Source organism: Desmodus rotundus, chromosome 7, assembly GCF_022682495.2.
Source record: "Desmodus rotundus isolate HL8 chromosome 7, HLdesRot8A.1, whole genome shotgun sequence".
NCBI lineage: Eukaryota > Metazoa > Chordata > Mammalia > Chiroptera > Phyllostomidae > Desmodus > Desmodus rotundus.
Window position 1 is genome coordinate 94,111,993 of NC_071393.1, and position 24,415 is coordinate 94,136,407.

Here is a 24,415-nt window from a genome sequence, read left to right on the forward strand (position 1 = left end):
GTGAAGAACACCTGTCCCCTAGGGAGACTTGTAGTGGCCTCCCCTACAGTTCATTTTCTTGGAGCGCCACCTTGTGGTCATTATGCCAGCCGGCTGAGTGCCTGGTATCTGTCCGTGTTTCCCTTGCAGAACACCAAGTGCCCGGATAAAGTCAGCTTCACGGGCCAGAACTGGCTCACCCAAGGAGGTGATGGAGGTGCCATTTAGACATCAGTTAAATGGTGTTGATCATCCTGTTTGCCGTGTTCCCACCATGACCGAAGGCAGACTCTTGGCTATCTCGCCTCCGCCGGGCCCCCGGACTCCCCCCACCCTCCCTCTTCCTCAGGAGCTGGAGAGCTGGTACTTAGCAAAAATATTTATTCTCTCGGCCACAGTTGTGACTGTTGTGGCCTCTGTGGAGATGAAGGCACGGGGAGCAACCAGGGGAATGTGGCCTCAGCCCAGAGAAGTCACTGCTCTCTTCCCCAAACCTGAGTCACCTGCCAGAGGAGCACCACCCCCCCAGGGAGGGCCCCCTCAGCACTGGGTAAGGTCTGAAGACAGCACAGCAGCCATGCCCTGTCACCATCATTGCCACCATAACCAGACCCTGCGTCTCCCCCGCGGTCTGGGCCCTGGGAATTGGCAGCGCGTGGAGGAATGAGAATCTCAGGAAAGAAATTGGGGGCTGTTTTCTCTCTAATTGTGAAAACAAGGTCTTCAAATATGAAGACTTCTCCCCTCTCCCATGAGCACATTTAAATGCTCAGAGCCCAGCCTGGAAAGGAAGACCAAGGTATCTGCCCCACCAAGGCCTTGGGCTGCCCGTCAGGCAGAGGACCAGGGGCCCCCACACCAGCACAGGGCTCCCCGGGGACACAGGGAGTCAGCTGGAGCTGGAGCATGAATGGAGTCTGTGAAATAGAACCTGCGTCCCCACCGAGTCCTGCTGCTTCTTAGCCAACACCTTGTCCTTTTCTCTCTTCCCTCCTGACCCCTTGGTGCCTTTCCCAGGGGGAACCCCACACTGATCTCTCCTCCTCTCCTCCACTGCTTGGTTCTTGAGACTCAGGCAGGTAAAACAGTTTTCCCCAGCCTGGGTAGCCTTGGAGTCTACCAGGTCCCCTGAGGGCAAGGCCCAGAGGCAGTTCTTAAGAGATGTCCTGTCCATTCAGCCATCTGAGTGTCCTTCTCATGTACGGCCACAAACATAGACAGCCCAGTTCCTCTGTATGCAGTACATGGTTCTATATGTCTCAGCCCATAACCCCGTGCGTGCCAATATGAGCCTTGTTTCTTGTAACACAGATTTTTTTGTTTTAGGGGCCACTGACCAGGGGAGTTTGTGTGTTCCTTAGACCCTGGATGACACATCCAAGCCGTCACTCCTCTGAGCCACAGAGTGTGCTCAGTGGGAGCTGTGCTGGGAGGCAGCAGACATTTCTCTGCTCTCCTTAGAAATGCAGTCATCCCGTCCAAGCTCTGCGCTCTGTGTACTGGGCACAGACGATGATTTGGTAGCTTTGTTGGAGTCACTTCTTCCCCCAGGTGTGGGGAGCTTTAGCTCTTACTTTGCTTTTGAGGTATCATCCCTTCGTTCTCCTCCTCTCCTGTCCTTGACCTTCTGGATTGAGAGAAAGATAGACTGACAGACACCAGCCTAGGCTACAGAGAGGTATTTGTGACCAGAGTGCCAGAAGTGACCATTTGAAAGCAGGGTCTTGGCTCCGCCAGTGCGGGGCGTGGAGGTGGAGGGCAGTAAGCAAGCACAATGTCCCGCAGGGGCTGCTTCCCAAGACCCCCGGAGCCATCCTCTAGAGAGCTTCAGGGTCTTTTGCCCGAGAGGAACCCCTCTGGCCTATAGACCTTTCCTCCAGGTTTTATGTTCTTGTTCCAGTTGGGTTCTGAGCCCATCCAAAAAGCTTGGCATTTTAGACCTCTTAGCAGGCCCCCGAGCAGCCTCCCCCCCCCCCTCCCTCTGCCTCCTGCCGCCTCCTCAGGCAGTGTTCTAGCAGTGACTTCCCTTTCGTCCACGGAAGAGTTGGTGTGGGCACCTCGCCCCACCTCACCTGAGTCACCACCACCAAGAGGATGACTCTGAATTTCAGCCTGAGTATGCCCTCCCACACTCCTGTGGGGTGAAGCCAAGGGCCTCTTTTCCTGTTGGTTTTTTAAATATTGTTGTGTTTTGTATTTGTGGTGCTGGCTTACAGCGTGCTCTGTACATATTGTAAAGAAATCGTTTGGAGTAATTTTTCCCCATCGGGTGGGCATGGTCTACATTCCTGCCCTTTCCACTTTGTTCTGTAACACAGAGAAGAGGAAATTCCATATTAGCAGGGCAGCCTTGGGTTCTACAGAAGGGAACAGCTTTTTCTTTTTTCTTTTCCCCCTTAAAAAACATTTGGCTCTTGGATCCTGCCCAGAAGAGCAGGTGGAAGCCAATTACAGCAGGACGGCACTGCCTCTCCCTGGTCCCTGACCCTCCTGGTCTCAGATCCCTGCCAGGCCCAGCCTCCCCTCCCTGCAACAGCAGGAAGCAGCAGCAGCAGCAATGGAGGAAACAGATCCTCGACAAGTGCTGAGTGAAGGGTTTTTACTGCCCTCCAGCCTCTCTACATGGGGAGGAGAAACACAGGTTGACAGAACCTGTGGCACCCATGACCTGGTCAGAGAGACAAGACAAGCAGCAGGGATTCCCTCTCCACTCCTCCCCGCAAACAAAGGCTAGAAAAATTTGCTAAGGCCCCAGATCCCCAGACCGAGGCTCTCGGAGCCCCCTCCCCCACCCCCCCACTGGAGCCCAGGCCTCTGCTAGACATCGCTCACCAGGCTCCACAGTACAATAGCCAGAGGGAGAGCACCTCTTCCCCAGCCAGGATAGCCAGGGCCTAGAGCTGCTGCTCAGGGTGCACATCTTCTTCTTCCTCACTCAAGGTGCATCACCGCCCTTCACCCCCTTCCCTTATCAGTACATGTATGTGTACATGTATGAAATTTCCTTCTCTTATCTCACCCTCCACACATCTCAAGGTCAAAGGACCACATGCAGAAGGGTTAAGAGGGCACACCCCATGAAATGAAATGGTAATTCTTGAATCTCTTCTCTCCAGGCTCCAAGGTGGGGGTGGGGTGACTTGGCCTCAGTAGTGGGAGGGTAAGACTGCAGAAGGGCTAAGAGTTGTATACAGGCTTTGAGGTCACGCATGTCACTAATTGTCCCATATACCCTATCACCATCCCACTGTCTACTCTGATGCTCCCAAGATTCCACTGGGCAGCTAGCTGGCCCCATAATTCTGGGCCTTTGTTATTTGTTTTATTACTAGGGCATTCCCAGGACGCTCTCTCATGATCCTCTGCCACGGGCCCCTCCTGGGATTGAGCCCCTCCCAACCCCGTCCCAGCCCCTCCTGCCCCAGCCCACCCGCTTGCCTTGGTGCTCAGCCCCCCATTGGGAGCAGGTTGGGGCAAGCTGGAGGCCCGGGCTGGAGGGGCAGTGTTGCTGTTCATAGCTTTTGTTCCATTGGCGTTGCTTTGTTGGATTTAATTTCAGTCTTCCTGATTCTTCCCTTCTGTAAAGTGTACATTACCAAGTTCCTTGTTTTTTTATATATATATATAAATATATATATATACAAACTGTACTCTTTTTGCCTTTGTACATTCAGGCAAGAAGAGAAAAATAAATCTTTTTAAGAGACAATCACAAATCTGTGAGGGCTGCTGGTTATTTCTCCTGGAGTTTGCTGCTGAGCTGCCTCCTCCTTCCCCCCCACCTTTCTGTTCTCTCAGCTTTCCCTGTCTTTCTGTTCCTGCTCCATATGCATATATGCATCCTCAGCTCCACCTTCCCTGGCTGATGGCAAACTGTTGAATCCAGTGTCCAGACTACCTGCCCTGCAGTCCTTTCCTGCCCAGCAGTGCTTTCCAGCTTGGCCACTGGCTTACCCAGGAACTTTATAACCTATGTCCTGGTCTCTCCTCCTTCCCCTTAGATCCCATTCACCGAAGTGGCTTTGGACCCCTGGGTACTCTGGGACCTCCCAGAGACCCTGGTTTTGGACACTCACCTGTGAAACTATGCAGCTAGGAGCTTTCTGCCTAAGAGTTTGCACTATTTCAACCTGCCCGGGAGTTAGAATAGATGGTTTTCTAGAAAATGAATGGGAAACTTCCCTCCGCCCGCCCCCCCCCCCCATTCCAGCCTCCAGAGAATCATTCCCGGCTGGCGGACTCCCATGGCTGTCCCATCGCAACAGGCACTAAGGGTTTATGGGTCAAGAGCATGTGACCAGGATTTCAAAGGGTGGCACATCCTGAAACAGCCCAACCAAATCATTGCTCCACCTCTTCAACTTTATCCTTTCCCTCTTGATTTTCTCCTCCCCCTCCTTCTGTTTCCTTTTCTCCATTGGCTCTGGAACTGAAGTATTTTTTAAATTATTTGTTGTATTTATTAAATAAAATTTTTAATGTCCCTGTTCTTAAATTTAGACTTAGTTTGCCTTTCACATCTCCCCTTTCCATCACCCCCCAAAATATTCTACCTTTTGTTTTTAATTGGAGTGCAGATTTAGGGTACCTACTGTATTTCTTTGCTGTTGGTGGTCTTATCTAGCAAAGGTGTTTCTTTTTGAAAGGGAAATCTTGCCTAGGTTTCCAATTTGACCCAACTCCAGCTGTTTTAAAGAGGACCCACCAGTAGGTGGCAGCAGAATCAGGCGTATTTCCTGTCCCTTCTGCTCGCTTTGGGGACAATAAAGGACTGAGTTTTACCTTGGTTCTTCACCTGTCTTGTAAGTTCCTTGGGTTTGAGTTTTACCATCTGAAATCCAAACTGCCTGCATTAACTTGGCCGCTGCCAGCATTCACGTGGCTACGCTGCGTCACTGTTTCTCATTCGCTGCCTTTATGCTGCCTCTAGGGGTTTTCTGCTCAGTGGAGGACATCTTCAGGCCCTTCTTATTTCAGCTGAATGGCTCTAAGCCCAGACCTTCTCCTAATACTGTGGAGGGGCGAAGGTGCTGAGCTCACTTCTTTTAATGAATACCAGGTAGGTTCCAAGGTTAATGACTTACCCAGTGTGAAAACACAAATAAGTTTCAGAAAGAACAATGAAAATGGGCCAAAGTCAGAGAAAGTAAAGACAGCCACAGCTCAACAGTGGATAGTTCCAAAGCTACAGGAGGTAGAACAGGCCCAGCACTTCACTTAGGAAAACAGAAAAGGAAAGAAATGCTAGTAAGCCCTTGAGAAATTAAAAGAAGACCACAGGTGACAAGTATCCTAGTGCCCTCCGTGACATTGAGGGCTTACTCATCAAGGTCAGGTGGTGGTGTAAGGAGAATAGCGGCCACGCCTCAGGGTCCTGGGCTCTGAGAGGAGAAAACCATCTTCCTAAGGAAAGTGTACACTGCTTCCTTCAAACACCTCCAGGAATGGGAATGTCAGCTCCATGCAAAAGCCAACAGAACCCCGTGTCAGGACCCAGCCTTCTATACGAAAGATGACCTAAGAACGGCTTAGCTCCTGGGGACACAGCCTCTATTTGGACAAAGCTGCTGTGTACACACCTGACACTGCTGCGGGAACTGCGTCCCAAACTCCTAGCAACCCCACGTTTGCAGTGTGCTGTGGCCCCGGAGACCTCAGCCCGTTCATCTGCCCTGCCGCACTGCAGCTTTTCCCCTGAGAAGCATGCATCACACCCCGACCAGGTCAGGCTCTAGATTCTAGAGACAGGAGTGGGAGGAAGCTGGGAGGTCCTGGGACAGGAATAAAGAACAGACCAACCACAACTTTAAATCAGTTTATTGACACAGAAACACAACACACTTGCTTCCCTGACACCCCCACCCCCCTCGCCCAGACTAGATCTCTCCCCCTTCCTCCCCCCTTAGAACAGCTGTTCCTTGAAAACAGAAAAGGGCAGGCCACTTCCGCAGCCCCAGTCCCACCTCTAGGCCCTGTGAAGCGAGGGTCTCAGGCACTGAGAGCCTGTCAGAGGGCTGGGGAGGGGGTGTGCAGTTATTAGCACTGTACTTGGCCAGGCAGAGGCGTCCAGTTCTTAGGAAGATTCCCCCTCAACCCTCAGGCCCTGAGTCGCTATTCCTCTTCCTCTCTGCTCTTTGTGATACTAGGAAGGAGACATGCTGGGGCCTGGGCCCGTCGCCAGGAACGAGAACTCCTTCCTGGCTGTGAGCTGAGAACTGGAGTTTGGCTAGTGTTTCTTAAGGTCCAGGCACCCTAAAAAAAAAGCCCTGGTGGTGGGAGTGAACTTCAATGCCCCTATTAAAAATGCACCGACAACATTAAACAGATTAAGCCAGCTTAACCAAATGCCAGGATAACAGTAAGCTGTACAGAAGGAGGGGGTCCAACCGGCTTTCTCCAGGCCGGACACAAATGCACACAGAGAAGCCCGGGTAGAGTGTCAAAAAACAACTCAAGGACAGTGCTGCGCAGGGGCCAAAAAGCCGATACTCAGGAGCCCCTGGGGTGACAGGAAGCAAGGAGAGGAAATACACAAGTCTTAAAAACCAGAAAGCCCCGCAGCTGGGGAGCCTGAGCCTGACAGTGCTGCCCACCGGCCCTCCGGGCCTTGCCCTGGACCCGAACAGTCCCTCCCCTGTGGGCAGCGTCCTCCCTACACATCACACAGCGCAGTTTAAAAGCTTCTAATGCCAGTTCATAAACATCTTCATTTACTATTGGTGATTACGTGTGAATAATATGTTTATACTGTTCTTTATGGAAAACAATTTCAACAAGTCAACTCCAAGAACACAACAGGCAACCCTCACCCTGAGCCCCTCAGCGCCCTTCCCTAGGCAGCAAGGAGCCCCCACCTCTGCCCCAGGGCTGCCCGACTTCCCCTCCTTCCCCTCTGTGGCTCTTGGGCAAAGCATCCTCTGACCATTAGTCCTCATCGGACGAGTTCTGGTCCAGGGGGTAAACCATGAACATCACATCTGGCCGAGAGGGGACACAGGGATGGCCTGGACGTACAATCTCAAAGCCCAAGAAGCTGAAGGTCTTCAGGAGTGGAGCTGCAGAAGAGAAGAGTAAAACGGGTTCTTACGGGAAATACAAGAGTAGGGTCAAATCAAGGAAAAACCCAAAACAAAAATGGAACGAGTGAGTGCTGGGCCTTGACTGAAGACCCTCCGGGAACTACCCGCCATGACCGCCCAGTTTTGTACAGGAGACTCAAGGGCCCCACCTCACTGCACAGGACCCCCTTTTCCCCTCCCCAGACCCCATTTTCTGGGAGGTAGGTCTCAGACTGCTTTGCCTCCTCACCTCTGTCTTCCCGGCCCTTCCTGAAGCAGACGAAGACGTAGTTCACTTTCATCTTCTCTTCAGCAAACTCTAGCAGTGCTAACAATCTGCAAGGAAAGAAAACTTAGGCCCACTACCCCCTCTCTAGACTTCCCACCCACCTACTCCCAAAAAAGGCTTTTTTGAGGCTTACAGTCCCATTATCAACAGAAACTTCAGGGAGGAGGTTGCTATTTCAAGACCACAGGAGAGGGAGTTCAGAAAAGGATAAGTCACAATCTTTAAGAAAAATGTTGTTGAATGATCTTTTCCTGGCATAGGGATTCCTCCTCTGAAACGAACACCGACCAGCTTAACTAATGTAGTTCGTAAGACGGTATGGGGCCTGGGAAGAGAACCCAGTTTCTCAGGGGCCTTCCAAAATTGCCGAGTTTGACAATGAGTGCCTGCAACTGAAAGAACTCCTAGGCCCCTACACTGCCAAAAGGGATCTCAAGAGACTGGAGCCATTCAAGAGGACTCCGTCCTCAAGACTGTTGCTCCCACACCTGACTGCTTGGAGAGCCTGGCCCAGTGCAATGAAATCCCACCGGCTCCCTGAGCTTCCTGGCCTTTTGAACTACACCACCGTGTGGTGGCTCAAGGAGGGTTTAATGTCTGCGGGGAAGAGTGAAACATGGGGTGATTAATGACAGGGATTTGGTGAATGGGATAATGACCTGCTTTAATGATAACCTAAGCAGGCCTGTTTTACTGGCTAAAAATAACATGTTTCAAAATGTGTCTGCTTGGGAGGCCTAGAGCTGGGAAGAATGCAGACTCCCTGCTTCTGTTCTCCCCAATAAGCATATGCCTTTCTTTGGAAGGGGCCCTCTTTTCCCCTCCTTCCTTTTCCCCAGCCCTTGCTCCTTACCCTTCTTTGCTCCCATCAGCTAATAATCCATCTGGGATTTCTACAAACAGGCTCTGGCTGGACAGGACTGCATCCCAGGAAGAGACCGTCACCTCGGTGACCTCATACTGGAAGTGGACGATGTGAGGCTTTCCATCGTTCACAGGGAGGTCCTGGGTCACAGTGAGCTTCTCGTCCTGGAAGGAGATTAGTCAGCAGATCATGTCACTTCTTCTGACCACACTGTAGGCTCCCTAACCTGCGTGGTGATGAGTCCCCCCCAGTCAATCTCAGGGTAGCATGGGGTAGAAGGCACAGTGAAAATGGAGAGCTGCATGTTGGCCGAGTATCATTCATCATCACTCATCAGGCACTAAGACTGGTTGGCACTAAAAGCCAGTGTGATGGGAGGAGAAATATTTACCAAGTGTCCGCTAGATGCCAAATACTGTGCATGGTGCTTTCCCACTTTTCAACCACCACAAGCACTTGAGGTAGGCATTAATATTGCCATTTTAAATCTGAGACACTCAGAGACCCACACAAATTAAGCAACTGACCCAAGGCTCCACAGCCAGTAAATGGCACAGCTGAGATTCAAACCAGGCCTCCCTAACTCAAAGCCCACGCTTGTCCCCAACACCATACTCTTTTCCTTCCCTCTGAAAGAGAAACATTAGAAACAATAAAGATACGTGTGGGGCTTGGCGGGGGCCCAGATCAACCAAAGCCTGCTTTCAGGTGAACTGCAGGGTCCATGTTGTGTCTCCTGGCCACAATCTCAAGAGACCAGAGCTCAGCTGCCCTGCTACCCTTCAATGCCAGTCTTAGAAGCTAAACCAACTTCTAGACCTCGATCACAGGAGATTGAAAGCCAACAAAGGGCTGGCTGCCCCAGCCCAGATCATTCCCAGGCAGATTCTCAGCATTCTCTAAAGCCCCTGGGCTGCGCTGTATGCAACCAGGGTGATAGGTGACTGAGATGCAAAGCCCCACACCTTCCTCCTCACCTCCACAATACCCTCCCCCCACCTCCCCAGTCAGGCTGGTGAGGGATAAAAGTCAGGATGCCAAAGGGCGAGGACAATGGGAAAACCACCCTTGGTATTTCTCAAGAGAAACTGAGGAAGCAGTAGCACCAGAAAGGGCTCTTGCGCCACTCCCACTCCATAGCCTAAACCGGCACTAAGCACTGACCACCAAGCTGAGAAGACGTGGGGTGTTTGCTTGGTGCTGATATCCTTCTAGTACCCCCCAAAAGCCACACAGCAGGCACAGTTGAGTCATCCTTCCCAATCCTCCTACTGGCCTGGCCTGAGTTGGAAGACTACGGGAGTGATAACTGCCCTTCAACAGCAGCGCAATGGAGTCTGAGAAGGCTCTGCCCCAGGGTCCTTCTTACCTTATATATTAGAGCTGAGAGAGAAGGATCCCTGCTGCCCCCTCGCCCACCGGGGATCTTCGACAGTGGGTGAGGGGCATCAGGAGCACCACAGAGGCCCTGGAACAATGTGCCTGCAGCACTGGAGCTGGGGACAGTTACTCAAAGGCAAAATACTACTGCAAGAGACAGAGAAGGTGAGACAGTAAACACCAAAACTTTAATATTTAATTCATCATCCCATCCCAACCCCTGCCCTGGCTCTCCTTAAACAAGTGCTCTAAGGCTCCACCACTGGGCCAGTCTTTTCAGCTGCAGCTTTCAGGACGTCTTCTGCTCTTAAAGGACAGAAACCCACCGTCCCGCAGAAGAACAGGCAGTCACAGAAAGGCTATGGGAGTCCAACTGAGTATGTGACCAGAGGAGGACCTGTCAAACAACAAACAAATCTCTTTGGTGCTGCCAGACCCTGGCCTGACTACTAGGCCTAGAGCCCTGTACCCTCCAACAGCCTGTTTCCTTACCCCAGCAATGTCTCAACCACCTAGGGGCAAAACCACAAAGTCTACACGATCACTTCAGGCTGGAGAGGCGTAAGTCACGTGGGCTGGGTAACATGTCCCTGAGGAGCTCCCAAGGTTCTTTTTCCAAATCTGGCCTCCTCCCTGATCTAAATAGGAGTAACTTGACAGAAATCACTTACCCAAATCCATCTAGGGTTAAGAACTGAATTAAATCCAGGGATGTGGCTCCCAGAGAGGAGGTGCACTGTAATACAGGGCACTGTATCTCCAGTCTGTCCTGGTGTGCCACCACATGCTGGGCTTCCTTGCCCTTCTTAGCTCGAATCTGACCTGAGCATGAGAGTTTAGGCGATGTCAACATGGTCAGAATGGACACTCAAGGACTGGGGGGTGGGGATTGCTGGGAGGAGACAAACATGCTGGAAGCCAATGATCATCTCTAGATACGTGCCCTTACCAGTCACCATAATTTTCAGGAGGATCCAACAGGGCTCCAGGTCTGCCCCACTGCCCACTTTGAATCCAATGTAATGGCTCCTTAGGCTGACTCCATGGGCCAGGGGCAACTGAAGCAATGAAAGAGGAACCTGTCCGTGCACGCACACCACAACTCAGTCGGCTCACCCGGTGGTGCACGTCTCTGCCCCACTGAGTGCTTAAGGGTACGATGTTGGCAGCGTGCATTAGCTACAGGAGAAGTATTTTCACCCCAGATATCAGCAAATGCTATAAATCAAGGCGTTTTCCCCCTGAAAATCAGTTGTAAAATAACATGAAGCACTATTCTTCACCCTGTCCTTTGCTTTATATGGCCCTGCACGTCAGATTGGGGTTTTTCATGTAGGCTCAGAGCGATAGATAGGACTGAACTCCCACCTAACCTGGCAATCACACCAAAGGGGCCGCCCATTGAGACCCTCGGTACAGAGAGACCTGTATAAGCATTCCAGCTGAGACAGGAAGTCCAAACCCATCACTACTCTAGCTTGGCTCCTCTGTCTTCAAGGATTTCAACAGGGGGCCTAAAATTATACTCGGAAATCTCACCAGGAGCTGGCATCCCCAGGACAATGTCAGTGGGCCTATCGGGGCATCAGCACCTGAGGGTGATAACCACAGGCACCACCTCCTGCCTCCTCCAGAAAGCCTCAGGGGATCCTCATCGCCCCCACTCCTGGCCTCACCAAGAGATACTAGAAGGGGCATGACTGAGGACTACACTCCTGTTTTCAAGGATGGGATTTACTTTCTACGAGGGACATTGAGTTGATATAATCACCCCTTCCAGTGTGTGATGGGATAGAACCGAGTAGAGTGTCCAGGTTGGAAAAAATAGGACGGCTGGGTGTTTCCCCAAAGGCACACACACATCCCACATGCTACGGTTCCCTTCCCATTCCCTAGTGACCACTCCAGGCCTCTAGAGAAAGCAGGCTTGCTTGTATTGGTCAGTGCAGTTACCAAGGTCTGGGCAAACCTCCTCTGGGGCTGACAGACGAGATATAGCCTTGTATTATACCAGAACTACGTGGGTTCACCAAACAACCAGATCACCAAGGCAGGCCCTTGCATTTCTGGGATTCTGGTACTAGCTCACTTAACTTCAGGCTCCTACTTCCAGAGAAATCACCCCTCTATGGTCTTTAGACGGGAGAGCTGCATTCAACTCCTCACCTGCATTCCAACCACACTGATGCCGAGCTAATTTTCATGTGCAAATGGCAGAACCACTGGGGCCAAGCCACTGAAGAAGTCAAGAGTAAGGTGGGTTTTCCTTTTTTTAGATCCAGAACCCCCTCTGTCCTAGAAAAAGCCCCTAGGGTCTGCCCTGTGTCCAGCACTAATGTATGAGCTTGTGATGTGTCTGGTGTCCTGATCTCGCTCTTCAGATAAATGCAAGAAGTCTCTTCCACAGTAACAAACCACTTACTTCAGCCATCACACACAAGGATCCTGGGAGCTCTTCCCTCCTCCCCCACAAAGTGTACAGAGAAAGCAAGTCTGCATGTGAGTAGAGGTGGAAGGGCTTTCAGGCCCCCATGCAGGTATTCAGTTCCAGTTCCCGAAACAGCTGGGCTTTGGAATAAGCTTAGTAGACGGAAGATCACAATAATTATCTTCACTGTCCACCATACTGGATCTGTTTCAGTTACTTGCTGCAAATGGCAAATTGCCTCTCACAAAAAACCTAATCATCCATTCTAAAGTGAGAAGGAAAGGGAGATAGGTACAAATGTGGTAATTAAAGAAAGGAACGGGCATGAAAGCAATGGCCTTCTCTTCCTGGATTAACTTTAGTGTTCAAATGGTGTTGTGGCAAAATGTGCCACCAACCTCAGAAGGAAACGAGGATCCTAGAGGAACGTAAGCACAAGAGAAAGCGGCTTCTAAACACAAGTCTTCCTGTCACAAGATCCAAACCTGGTTAGATTACGTATTCAGTTTAGTTGTGTTCCTGCTGGTTCCAATGTTCATTTTCCAGCCTCTCCTCACATCCTGCTCACCCCACGGAGGGGCAGGACTGGTTTCATCTCTACCACCAAAAGGCTGATTTAAGCTCAATCTAGAGGCTGAAAAGATCACAACTAATTAAAGAGAGTCAAATGTATCAGAATAAACCCAAACATCCAGCGCAACTGGTCCTGCTTTTGGAGAAGAAAAAATATATACCAGAGGGTGTCGGGTACCCAAGTCAATTCGGAAGAGAGATGAGAGATTAGAGCCAATCTGTTAGTGCCTTTTATCTGCTCCGCTGTTACTGGACATGCTCTTGCAAACACTCCTCAGGACACACGAGTGCCACCCGCACATCCTGCTGCCTCCAATATAAAGCATTCTGTGACTACTGTCTGCAGTGTCCTTGGGAGGCTGTAATTTCATCCACTGGCTACAGACAGGCAGTGCATGAAGCAGATGTATTTCAGGGGAACGTTGCTGGTAAATCAAATTTTTATAATTCAGATCCTATTTTTAAATCTGTAGGGTGCTTACCATTTAAAGAAAGTAACTCAAATTTCTTGATAAAGGATCTCCTGCCAACAATCACTTCCAGTTGACCATGTCAGTTTTGATTTTTACATTAACTTTGCTCAAAGCAAGTAGCCTATTACATAGAGACTTAATATAAAAGTTAATTCTGTGGCTAACTTCCATTTAGCTAAATCTAACAAATGCTTGAATTCATATTCTCCTTCTACACTTTTGATCATGTTTTACTTGAATCAGTGACCTGAGCTTAAGTCTGCACCCTTTCTCTCCAGTTTCTGTTACATGACAGGGGAAGGTCAGGCGGCCTTGGTATCATCCACTTTGTGGTATCAAGTTAAAGGACATAAAAACCATATTCCCAAACATTCTGCATTCACTCCTCCCTTTCATCTTCTTCTGATCGGTTTCTGTCTCTGGCCCTGCTTAGAACAACACTACAGTGCCCTGCTTCCTTCTGCACATAAGCTGCTCGTACTCTGAAGACAAGGAAGGTCTCTGATGACTAGCCCCTGCGCAGAGGGACCAATCTAGGGCCGCCAATCACACTTAGCTAAATAGAAACATGAAGAAAGGTGGGAGGTGATAGCCACCTCCAGTCCAGAGTGCGGGTATAGGCTGATTTCCAGCTGCCAGTTCCCTTTCCATTTGAGAAAGGGCGCTGGTCAGACGCCAGGCATAAGTTATTTCACTGGGGCTCTTCTGTGTGCCAAAGGGAGTCTACTTGCTAAGCCTGATTATAAAGAAAATGACATCACCACTCTGAATCACGGACTGAAATCAAAACGGGCTTTTGGTTGATTCTCCACAAGAAACACACAGTTAGAGGCAGCTAGAATATCTGTGCCTCTGAGGTCTCCTTATCTTAATTACACAGATGATACTGCCTCACCTCCTGCCAAAGGTGGGCACAACCACATGTGCCATCGGAGGCTGGGGGAGAGCTAGGAATCATGCTTTAAACCAGACCTTAAGTTTACATTTTAAGTACCTCAATCTAGTTTTTATAGTAAAGTCATCACCCAGTTCTGGCCTCTTCCCAGGATGGAGTCGCTTCATTGTCTACATACTATCCAAGGCCTGGGAAATTTTCTTAAAGCTTATCTTATACAAAGCATTTTATTCTGCTGCTGCTAACAGTAGGCCACCTGTTTGGTTCATTCTGAGTAACAAAATTCTTGCTTACCTGCTTGGCTGCTTCTTGTCTATAGCTTTCAATTAGGCTTCACAGCCTCCCAGATCACGACACCACCCCGAATCAGTACTGCATGCTACTTCAAAATGGGACAGATTACTGTTTTTCCCTAGAAAAGCACGTATGTGACATCGTCCCTCTACCCCAATCCTCAGTCCCCTTTTCATATTTCTGAGCAGCTCTGAGGCTAAATTTGGATTTCTTGGCAGAGTGAGGAATTACTAGTTTGCACTGCTCTCTGAAGCATACCTCCAATTTGGGGGAATTCCTGACTATACTAGGACTCTCTTTCTCTTTCTCTCTCCCTCTCTCTGGGGTGACCCTGAAGGCACCCAACAGGAAAACTTCCTCTCCCTAGCACCCCACATCCAACAAGCCTCCGGTGCCAACAAATAGGGAGTAAGTAAAACCAAATTCCTTGGGGGAAAGAGACAGAAATCCCATTTCCCAGGGAACCATTCGGTGAAGATGCTCAAGGTAGCTCTGGTGCGCTCTTGTGCCCTGTCCACTCCCAGAAAAAGCACCTGTGGAAGCAATGCTTCTCCTCAAAGCCCATCAGACACAGGCTGATTATAACACGGACCGTAAGCCAGGGCGAGCTCTTTTCCACGCACTGTACTGTCACAGGTACTAAGCCAGGTACCTAGCTACACAGGTACCTGGTCAGAGACTATCTTCCTGCCCCTACAAATCCAGGAAGGGAAAGGCCATGACGCTTGATTCCCTTGGATTTGAACCTCACGTTCAGAAACTATAATAAAAAAAGTACTTGTACTTGTGTCTTCTTCCTTCCCCCACCATCAGGCATTCTGACATTCTGGAGGTCCTAATCAGAACAAAACTGGAAAGGAAGAGCCTGTTTTCAAAACATACTGCGGGCTCCTCTGCAACTATTTCTTCCAGGAAACCAAGCCCCCAGCTCTAGAGTATTTCACTGGAGCCAGGGATGCTGGAAAGCCCATCCCCCACCCAATGGGAGTTAAACTCTCAGCCAGCTCCCCCCCTCTGGGGATACAAAACACCAAGAACATCCGGCTCTTATCAGAATCCCTTGTTAAGGCTCTACCAGGATTCCTTTAGAAAAGTTAGGGGCAGCCCAGAGGAGGCTGGGAAACATACTATGGAAACAGGATTGCCATAACTCAAAGAAACCAGACACCCTGCACACACCGCCCCACCCCCAGGCCAAAGTGGAGCAGCCTGATCCAAGGCCTTGCTCCTGCCCAGGCCCTGGCAGGCCAGCTGGCTCCTCCCTCCACCTGCCTGTCACACAGCCAAGCCCCTCAAATTACCAGCACACTAAGCAAGGGCCCTGGAGAAAAGCAAGCCTGTTTTGCCACTTAGGAAACTGGAAGAATCTCAAGCTAAGCGAACCCAACCCCCTCTTTTTACATATAAGCACACGGGCTAAGCCAGAACTGAAACTCAGGTCTCAACCTCACAGTCAGTGAAGTCCCTTAGGTGCTGTTCCCAAGGACCCCAAAGAAAGCCTGCCGAGACCACACCACCTTCCAAACCCACTGCGGAGACAAACATAAAAGCCAGAAAAGAAGGTTTTCCTGTAGGCTCCCCTGCTTCCCTCCACCCCTGCACTTCATTCTGTCGTCTGTCCTCACAACACATAGCCTTCTCTACCACAAGTAATACCTTTGGCATCCAGCACTATCCAGGTATACATCCACCTCCACCTTCTCAGCTCCAGAAGGGCTGGGTTAGAGAAGATGGAATAAAAGACAGGACTGCAGAGGGCAATGGACATGGAGAGTCTCAGAAAATAAAAATACAACAGCAGAATGGGAATGCAGGTAGAGGGTTTAGGAGGTGATGGGGGTATAATGGGCAAAATTGGACCATAAAAACCAGGAAATGAGGAGTTTTCTTTCTGCATACAGGTAAGAAATAGAAGTGTGGGGGGCTAGACAACAGTCTGCAAGTGATAATGGCCATTGGCTGAGAACAGAGTAACTAAAGGTAGGAGAATGTAAAAGGCTACTGCAGGTATCTTGGGTATTTCTGGTTAGTACCTGGAACAGGAAGACTAAGGAAATCCCTGAAGACAAGGCTATTTTCAGTAAAGGGCTCACATCCACAAAAGAAAACCAATGGGAAAGGTCTTCTGTGGGGAGGGGTGGGGAGAGAGTGTTTCTCAAACCTGGCTGGCTGCACATCAGAATTGCCAGGAAGCCTTACAAATATATGCTAATAACCGGGCCACACCCTATGCCAATTACAGCAGATAGTTGAGGCAGGGCCCAGTTGACTGATTTCTCAAACGTGCAGCCAGAGTTAAGCAGCCCTGAGGAACAAGAAAAGCCAAAGACCCAGCTGGCCTGTTTAAGAATGGTGCTTGCTGTGAAGGAGTGGGCAATGGCGAGTTACAGGCCATTTCCCACTCCTCCTGGAGAGGCCTCTAACTTTAGTGATAAAGGAGCCCAAGTTTGAGAGGGAACTTTGAGTGGTAATCAGAGCCCTATGTAAAGAAAAGCTGTAAGAAAGGCCATGTTTGTAAGAGAAATTAAAGTCTAGTTTTGATTAAACCAAGGCACAGTTTAAGGAAGATTTGCAAGAAATGGATCTGCTTGCAAAATTATGAGGCCCAAGTGAGGGATAGAGGCCATTAGCCCAAATATGGGGACAAAGGGGCCAGTGTGGGGAACTGACGAGTTTCAGACTCATTTTGGAGGGGGCAGCACAAGTCTAGGGAAAATAGGGAGGAAGATAATTAGACCTGAAGTGTAAATGGAAGCCATTCTGATGTAGAAGCAATTGGTGTTAAAATCTGTGGGGAATCAGGAAATTATGGAACAGTTTCAAAGAAGAGTCTGGAGCAAAAACATGGAGTGTTTGAGGGGGAGATGGAGGACAAGGGCTGCCCTGGAGAAAAAGAGGAGAGGTAGAGGGGAAAACTAAATGATGAATTCCCCCTATTTTGAGCTGGGGGGGGGGGAGTATATATGATCCGAGTTTAGAAGACCACTGGTTCTGTGGTTCCGTGTGAGAAAGATGTGCAGCCTCTCTCTCCAATGAACAGGGGCCAGGTTTTGAGGGAGGAAACTTTGAAAGGCCCAGGGTCCAGAGTATGGAGGCACTGGAGGAACGGAGAGGGTAAACCTTCGATGGAAACCAGGGGCTGGGTTCTGTGATCTGCTGATTTACAGAAGGGGTTCAGTTAAGATGGGAGAAGTGAAAGTAAAGATGAGTTCCAGTTGAGAGTGTTTCAAGGGCAGGAGTATTTAGAAGAGTGTTTGGGGGAACCCCATTTAGGGCAACAGAGCGGGAGATAGGGGTCAAGTCCAAAGTGTTGGAGAGATCATGGAATGAGGTTGGGAGACAGGAAGAATGGGGCCTAATTGGGAAAGGGGTGTTAAGGGAGGAAGGAAGGAAAGAGATGAAGCTGGAGTGAAGGACTAAGGAGAGGGCTGGGCATCCCAGTAAAGACTACGAGGCCTGGAAGGGGGATGGGTGACATAAGTCCAACCAGGAACTTAAGGACGGAGCCTGACTTGGGGGTTGGGGGCGGTAGGAGGAAGCGACCGTGATGAGAGAGAGGTCTGGTTGGAGGGTGCAGTTTGAATGAGGGAAGGGATTCAGAGAGTAGGATTAAGTGACTTAAAGAGGGGGGAAGGAAGACTTGAGGAAGATAGGAAACAATCTGGAGAATCTGTAAGAAGGAAAAACCCACTTTGGGGAATACGGCACCGTTCGGCGGAGCTGAAGGAAAATGGGGACTTGATTGGAGAACTGGGCCCCGGTTTGTGGGGGCCTTCCTGGAGGAGGCCCGGAGGAGGGGGATGGGCAAGGCTGGCGGGAGTGGGGCTGAAGGACGGAAGGAGGCCCCGTGGGGGACTGGGGCTCGGACTAGGGTGGCTGAAGTGGGGAAGGGTCCGAGAGCGGAGCGAATGGCGCCCCGCTGGGGGCGGGGGGGAGCCGGCTGGTTGGTGGGGGAGGAGGCCGTCTGGAGACGGTGAGAGGAGGATGGGGGCGGGGAGCCTGGGCCGGGCCGTTACCTGTCCTGGGTGTTTATCATCCTCGGCGGCTCTGCTCAGGGTGGGAGGAGGCGGCGCAGGGAGTGGGTAGGTGGATGAGTGGGTGGGTGTGGGGTCGCGCGCGCGGGGCCGATCTCGCGGGTTAAGTCCCTGTCAGGCCGCGGGCCCAGAGCCCTCCTCCTGCCTCAGCGAGCGCTTGCCTCCAACTGACCCTCCCCGGCCGCCGCCGACGCCGCCGCAACCACCCCGCCCCCAAGTTCCTCATCTGCATAGCCCCACCTCAGCGCCGCGCGGTGTCCTGGGAAACTGGGGCTCACAACAAAGGGCGACGCACCGCACTGCCTTCGCGCAGGCGCACCAGGGGCCGGGAGCGGGAGGTGGGGGGAGGTGGGGGGAGGTAGTGCGCGGGTCCGGAGGAGAAGTTTGTGGGGTATGTCTGTAGCTGTGCTGCCCAGAAGTTGGCGTTTCATTTCAAGTAGAGTGTTTTGATGTTTGACCTGACCCAGACTCCTTGTTTGCGCGGATCAAGCAGGGCTGTGTCATTTGTAGGTTCTGGGAGGATATTTATAAAGCAAAACAAAATCTGAATTCTTAAAAGAGTAGTAGTACTAGATACATATTAGCACCAGACAGCCCAGGCCCACGGATCTCAGGTACTTCAGCTCATAATGCAGATCAGTAGCCTCAGCTGTCAGCTGAGATCAACAGTCTGCACCTTGAAGACATATCTCAGGTCAATGGTCAAGGCCTGGCCTGGTTGGTGGCCATCTGAAGCCAGTGGTATCTGTGGCTCGGGATCACAGCCGCCTGACAGCCGTGGCGGAGGGTACACACTTATTCACAGTCACTTTAGATCACAGTCTCTTCCACTCACTATCCCTGTGGTCCTTCTGGCAGACCAGCGAGGAGAGGTCACAGTCCCTGATGCAGGGACCTCTCAGATCACCATCGTTGCAGGCCACAGTCAGAAGCACTTCGACACAATCATCAAAACTTTTGACTCTGTTCATAGTCAATCCAGATTGCAAACAAGAGAAGTCACGCTATCTTAGATCACAATGGAACACTGTCACCTCAAATCCCATTTATTTATTCAACAAATAATTATTGAGCAGCTACTTACTATGTGCTCCAGGTACGTGCTAGAGTCCACGAATACTCAGTGATCAACTAGGCAAAGTTCCTGCCTCAGACGTCATAATCTGGCCAGAGGGAGAGACACAGAAAGGCTGTCACAAGGTGAGCTAAGTGCTTCATCTGAGGGAGACCTCGGAGAAATTAACTAGAGAATTAGGGATCATTTGTACAAAGGGCGATCATAATCACTCCAGATTAGAGGTCCCTGTGACCCCCAGTTCATAATAGCCCCAAATCACAAATGTCCTGCATTAGAACCATCTCAGGACACCATTATTCTGCTTGATAAACAACATGTGTTTGGTTTTTAGATAATGGGGATGTGGGGATGGGAGAAAGTTGGGAGCCACCAAATTAAGGTTTTTCCAACAAAAGTGGGTAGTAGTAAATGATACCAGAACTGCCTGAATGATCACTAGATATTTAAACAAGACTCATCCCCTACTCTAGCTCACTTTAGCTTCTCCACCTTATTTCCTTGGCTATCCCTACCTGCTCTTCCAAGTTCAATGTAGGAATGTTCTTACATAGCAAGAATTGAACAATTAAACCCAGCCCTGATCCACCTGGACCCTTTTCTTGGCCCTCAAAGGCAGCTAGGATGACTCATTTCTGCCATCCCACCCCATGGACAAGTAATCTTTTAGCCTGAAGAAGAGTTTTTAAACAATTAGCAAATATTGAGAACTAAACTATTTCAGTTAACAGTGACCACTTATTGAGCACGGTGCTAAAGCACTAAGTTTACAACTCCCCACTCCCGTTTTACAGATGAAAAGAATGAACTCAGGGAGATTGTGTTAACAAGTTCATTTATTTGTTCTGATTCAAAAAGCTAGTAAGGGGTAGAGTTAGAATTTGGACCCAGAGCTGCCTGACCCTGTGCTTTGTCTGGACTTAGGTGGCGAAGGAGTGAGAAGCTCCCTGCCACAGCCTGCGGACCACCGTGAGGGCTGCCTGGCAGGCAAGTGAAAAAAAATGGGGAGCCACCTTCCTCCAAACTGTGCTGCCCAATATGACAGCCACGAGTCAAATGTAGCTATTTAAATCTAAATTACTTAAAATAAAGTTAAAAGTTTAGTTCCTTGATCCCATCAGCCACGCTTCATGCGCTTAATAGCCACACATGGCCACTGGTTAGAGTACTGCACAGTGAGATTTCCCATCAATGCAGAAAGTTCTGGACAGGGCTACATCCCATCATTCCCCTATCCTTGTTTACCTCATTCATCCCCACAGGTTTGAGCTGTCTCATTTGTCATCACCTCCATCTTTGTCCTCACACTGGTGATATGCCTGCCCCGCTCCCAGCTCTCCGCCCCCTGCGTGCCCTTCCCCTGTGCCCTCTGCCACTGATGATCAGCAAACTCTTCCATGTCCTCAGCCTTTTCTCAGGATGCTGCCTTCACCTCTCTGAGGGGCCTGAAACCTGGCTATCCCCATGGACACTGCTTCTTTAGCAGCTCTCTTAGGTGAATGCTATTTCCCTCTCATTCTCATGTACCTCAGGGTCAGAAAGTGGGTAACAGTGTTTCTCTCCCGCCCCCAGTGCCATTTCTAACCCCCTCCCTCCTACAGCACTGCCCCTCTTTCCGATGAAACCATCATTATGACTCTTGGCCCTCTGCCTCTCTCTCCATCCTAAATTTTGTTTTACGTGGTGAGCTCAGCATCCACGTGATCACTTCCTTGACCCCCTCAGTGCCAGCGCTATTTTCCGCACCACAGCAGCCGTGGGCTCTTAAGCCTGCAGTCATCCCCTTACCTTGGTTTTCACCAGAAACCACACCACTTCCATTTGGTAGACTCTCATTTCACAGTCTTTTTCTTAACTAACCCTCGCTCAGTCATTCTTTGACCCTTCTCATGAGCTCCGATCCCTTCTCCTCACTAATTTCTCGCTATTCGTTGGCCCTAGTTTTATGTTCCTTTCAGCTTCATTTTCGTCACCCATCACTATAACCACTCTGTTGCCTCATCCCCTCCCATAGTGCTCGCCTGACAACACCCCTCATCTGAATAAACCCACTATCTGCCTGCTCGATGCTTTTGCCAGAGCAAAATCACACCACCAGGCAGATTATCTTCAGTCCACGTTCACGATCCCACCCTCAAACCTGTTCTCAGGAGTGCCTGGGAGTTCCTACTACATTTCCCCAGTAAGGTTGCTTTTCCACTCTCCAAATGACTATCTTCTCGCTGCAAGACCTCTTCTACCCCAGTCATCTTAGCTGATGGCCTAGCCTCTTCCTTTTTTCAAAGTGATGTGACCTGCATTTTTCTTTTCCTTTTTATTAAAGATTTTATTTATTTATTTTTAGAGAGAGGGGAAAGGAGGGAAAAAGAGAGGGAGAGAGAAACATCAATCAGTTGGGGACTTGCCCCAACTGGGGATCAAACCTGAGACTTCGCTTTGCTGGACGATGCCCAACCTACCGAGCCACACTGGTTAGGGTGCCTGTTACTCCCCCCGCCCCGTTTTATTGAGGTATAATTGACACATAGTATTGTATTAGCTTTAGATGGACAACATGATAATTGGATGAATATATATCCCTAGCCTCTTATGTTACTGAAGAAATAGAAGCAAAGGGGAACTTTCTCTTATTCCTCACACAGCCTGCAACCCTACCTGCCTTTCCACCCACCTGGATCTCTCCCTTCCTGGTACTCTGAGAAGTGGTCCCTTCCCTTAGCAAAAGACCAGCTAATCCCTCCACAGAAGCTAGGGGAACAGGGGACCTTTCCCCTGTTCAAGAACCTGGCTCCTGCAATCTAATCTTTCCCTTCAGCACACAAACATGCTCTCCCATACTCAAAAAAATAACACAACCATTCTGAAAAAACAGCTTGGCAGTTTCATAGAAAACTAACCATGCAACCACTAGATGACCCAGGAATTGCACTCCTGGGCATTTATCCCAAAGAAATGAAAACTATGTTCACATTAAAAAATAACTCATACATGCCCTGGCTGGTGTGGCTCCTTGGACTGAGAGTCAGCCTGTGAACCAAAGGGTTGCTGGTTCGATTTCCAATCAGGGCACATGCCTGGGTTGCGGGCCGGGGACGCGTGAGAGGCAACCACACATTCGCCTTTCTCTTCCTTTCTCCCTCTCTTCCCCCCTGTCTAATAATAAAATAAAATCTTTAAAAAAACCCCATCATGTATGTTCACAACACCTGTATTCATAACAGCCAAACACCAGAGTCAGCGCAGACGGCCTTTCAGCGGGGGAATGGATAAACACACCGTGCTACAACCCCACCGTGGGACACAGCTCAGCAATTTTCAGTTTAAAAATGATTATATAATCTAATAAGTTTGCACTTAGGTAAAAATCACATGTAAACGCGATAAGTGCATTTAGCAACAAATATGAGTGAGGCTACAGGGCAGGAGAGTGTTCTAGTCCCTAGGAACTGCTCTTGCGAGCATGAGAGTGACAAACTCCGGGGAACACAGAGGTAAGAGCGAAGAGAATGTGTGACAAGAGGTAAGATAGAGGCTGGAAGGTCATCGGCGGATCCTATTCAGGGATTCAGCGTCTATAGGATTTCATTCAAAAAGATATATGGCTCCATGTGTTTCAGACAAATCTGAGCTTGGCCACTGGCTGGTGAAATGACTTTGGACTAGTCACATGGCTACCGAGGGCTTGGCTATTGCTCAGTAAAAAGCAGGGATGGTGGCACTCGCCCTCCAGGACTGTCCTGGGCATTAAATGAATTAGCCTATGTGAAAGCACCTGGCCCAGCGCCTAGAAAGTGTTCTGCAAATGTAAATTCATTCCCACTTACCTCTGTGTAAAAATCTGCTCTCCAGACAAGAACTGATTTTTAAAAAGCTAATTAATAATGATAAAATTCATGAGTGCTTACTGATGCTCAACGAAAAGAAAGAGAAAGGAGAGAGAAAAACATCATTTACCACCTTTAGAGAATTGCAAGGAACCAAGTGATTTTTCTGAAAACTGGTCAACAAGGGAGAGAGGTCAAAGCGTTTAACTTGCCTTTCTTATGTGAACCGTGCTTCAGGCTAACACAACTGTTGACGAGAGATAATTATTCTGAAAACTGGTAAGAGTAACAAACAAGCATTCAACGTGATTTTCTTTTTTCTTTTTTTAATATCTTATTTATTTATTTATTTTTAGAGAGGGGAAGGGAGGGAGAAAGAGAGGGAGAGAAACATCAGTGTGTGTTTGCCCCCCAAGCGCCCCCCCACTGGGGACCTGGCCCGCAACCCAGGCATGCGCCCTAACTGGGAATCAAACCGGTGACCCTTTGGTTCATAGGCCAGCATTCAATCCAGTGAGCCACACCAGCCAGGGCTCAACCTCATTTTCTTACATACATGCCACAAGGTAACAAATTAGGTAAGAAATGAAGAGAGAATAACAGAACATCGACATTTCACAAACCTTCAATGCGAATGTGATCACCAACAGTTTACAACAGAGAGACACAGGCTGGCAAATGCCTCCTGATGACAGGACACATCACCACCTACGAACATTCTAGACAAAAACTTTAACCTGAATCAGAGCAGGCCTTTCCATCAAACTACAGTTTACAGAAAATACAAGGAGACAAAGGAATGCAATCAGCAAAGTCCGGAATACAGGAAATTTCTAAAGGACAAAATCTCCCTTCACCCAAAGGGCTGGGACGGGTAGGTCCCGGAGATTCAGACAGGGTTAGGAGACTCATCCACCAAAGACAAGCCCTGACCCCGTAGGTAGGGATTCGAAGACTGTAACATGTGTGTCAGGAAAATTTGAACACTGACTTGATATTAAGAAATAATTATTATGGGGGCGGGCAAAATGGGTGAAGTAGTCAAAAGCTACAAACTTCCAATGTAGTTAACCACAGCGTGTTGCGCATTTGAAAGCTGCTGAGAGAGTACATCTTCAAAGCTCTGGTTATAAGAAAGAAAATTGTAACTGAGTGTGATAATGGATGGTGATTATTGTGGTGATCATTTTGCAGTATCTACGTGTATCACAGCCTTTGTTGTACACCTGAAACTAACGCACTGTTATA

General features: G+C 49.5%; 2 protein-coding genes across 3 annotated transcripts in view; one reads left to right on the top strand and one right to left on the bottom strand.

The window, feature by feature from the left end:
• The window catches only part of ZNF609 (zinc finger protein 609), a 211,508-nt gene extending 205,282 nt beyond the window's left edge, over positions 1 to 6,226 (top strand). For both annotated transcript variants that reach the window (XM_053927554.2, XM_053927553.2), the window contains one exon: positions 130 to 6,226. The gene's annotated coding sequence lies outside the window, so the exon portion shown is untranslated. The remainder of the gene's footprint in view (positions 1 to 129) is intronic.
• Positions 5,781 to 18,462, bottom strand: OAZ2 (ornithine decarboxylase antizyme 2). Its single transcript, XM_024567657.4, is given in 6 exon segments — positions 5,781 to 7,034; positions 7,288 to 7,373; positions 8,180 to 8,355; positions 9,561 to 9,641; positions 9,643 to 9,718; positions 18,251 to 18,462. Coding segments are annotated over 6 exon segments (570 nt in total). The 5' UTR covers positions 18,271 to 18,462; the 3' UTR covers positions 5,781 to 6,903.
• Between the last annotated feature and the right edge of the window lie 5,953 nt (positions 18,463 to 24,415).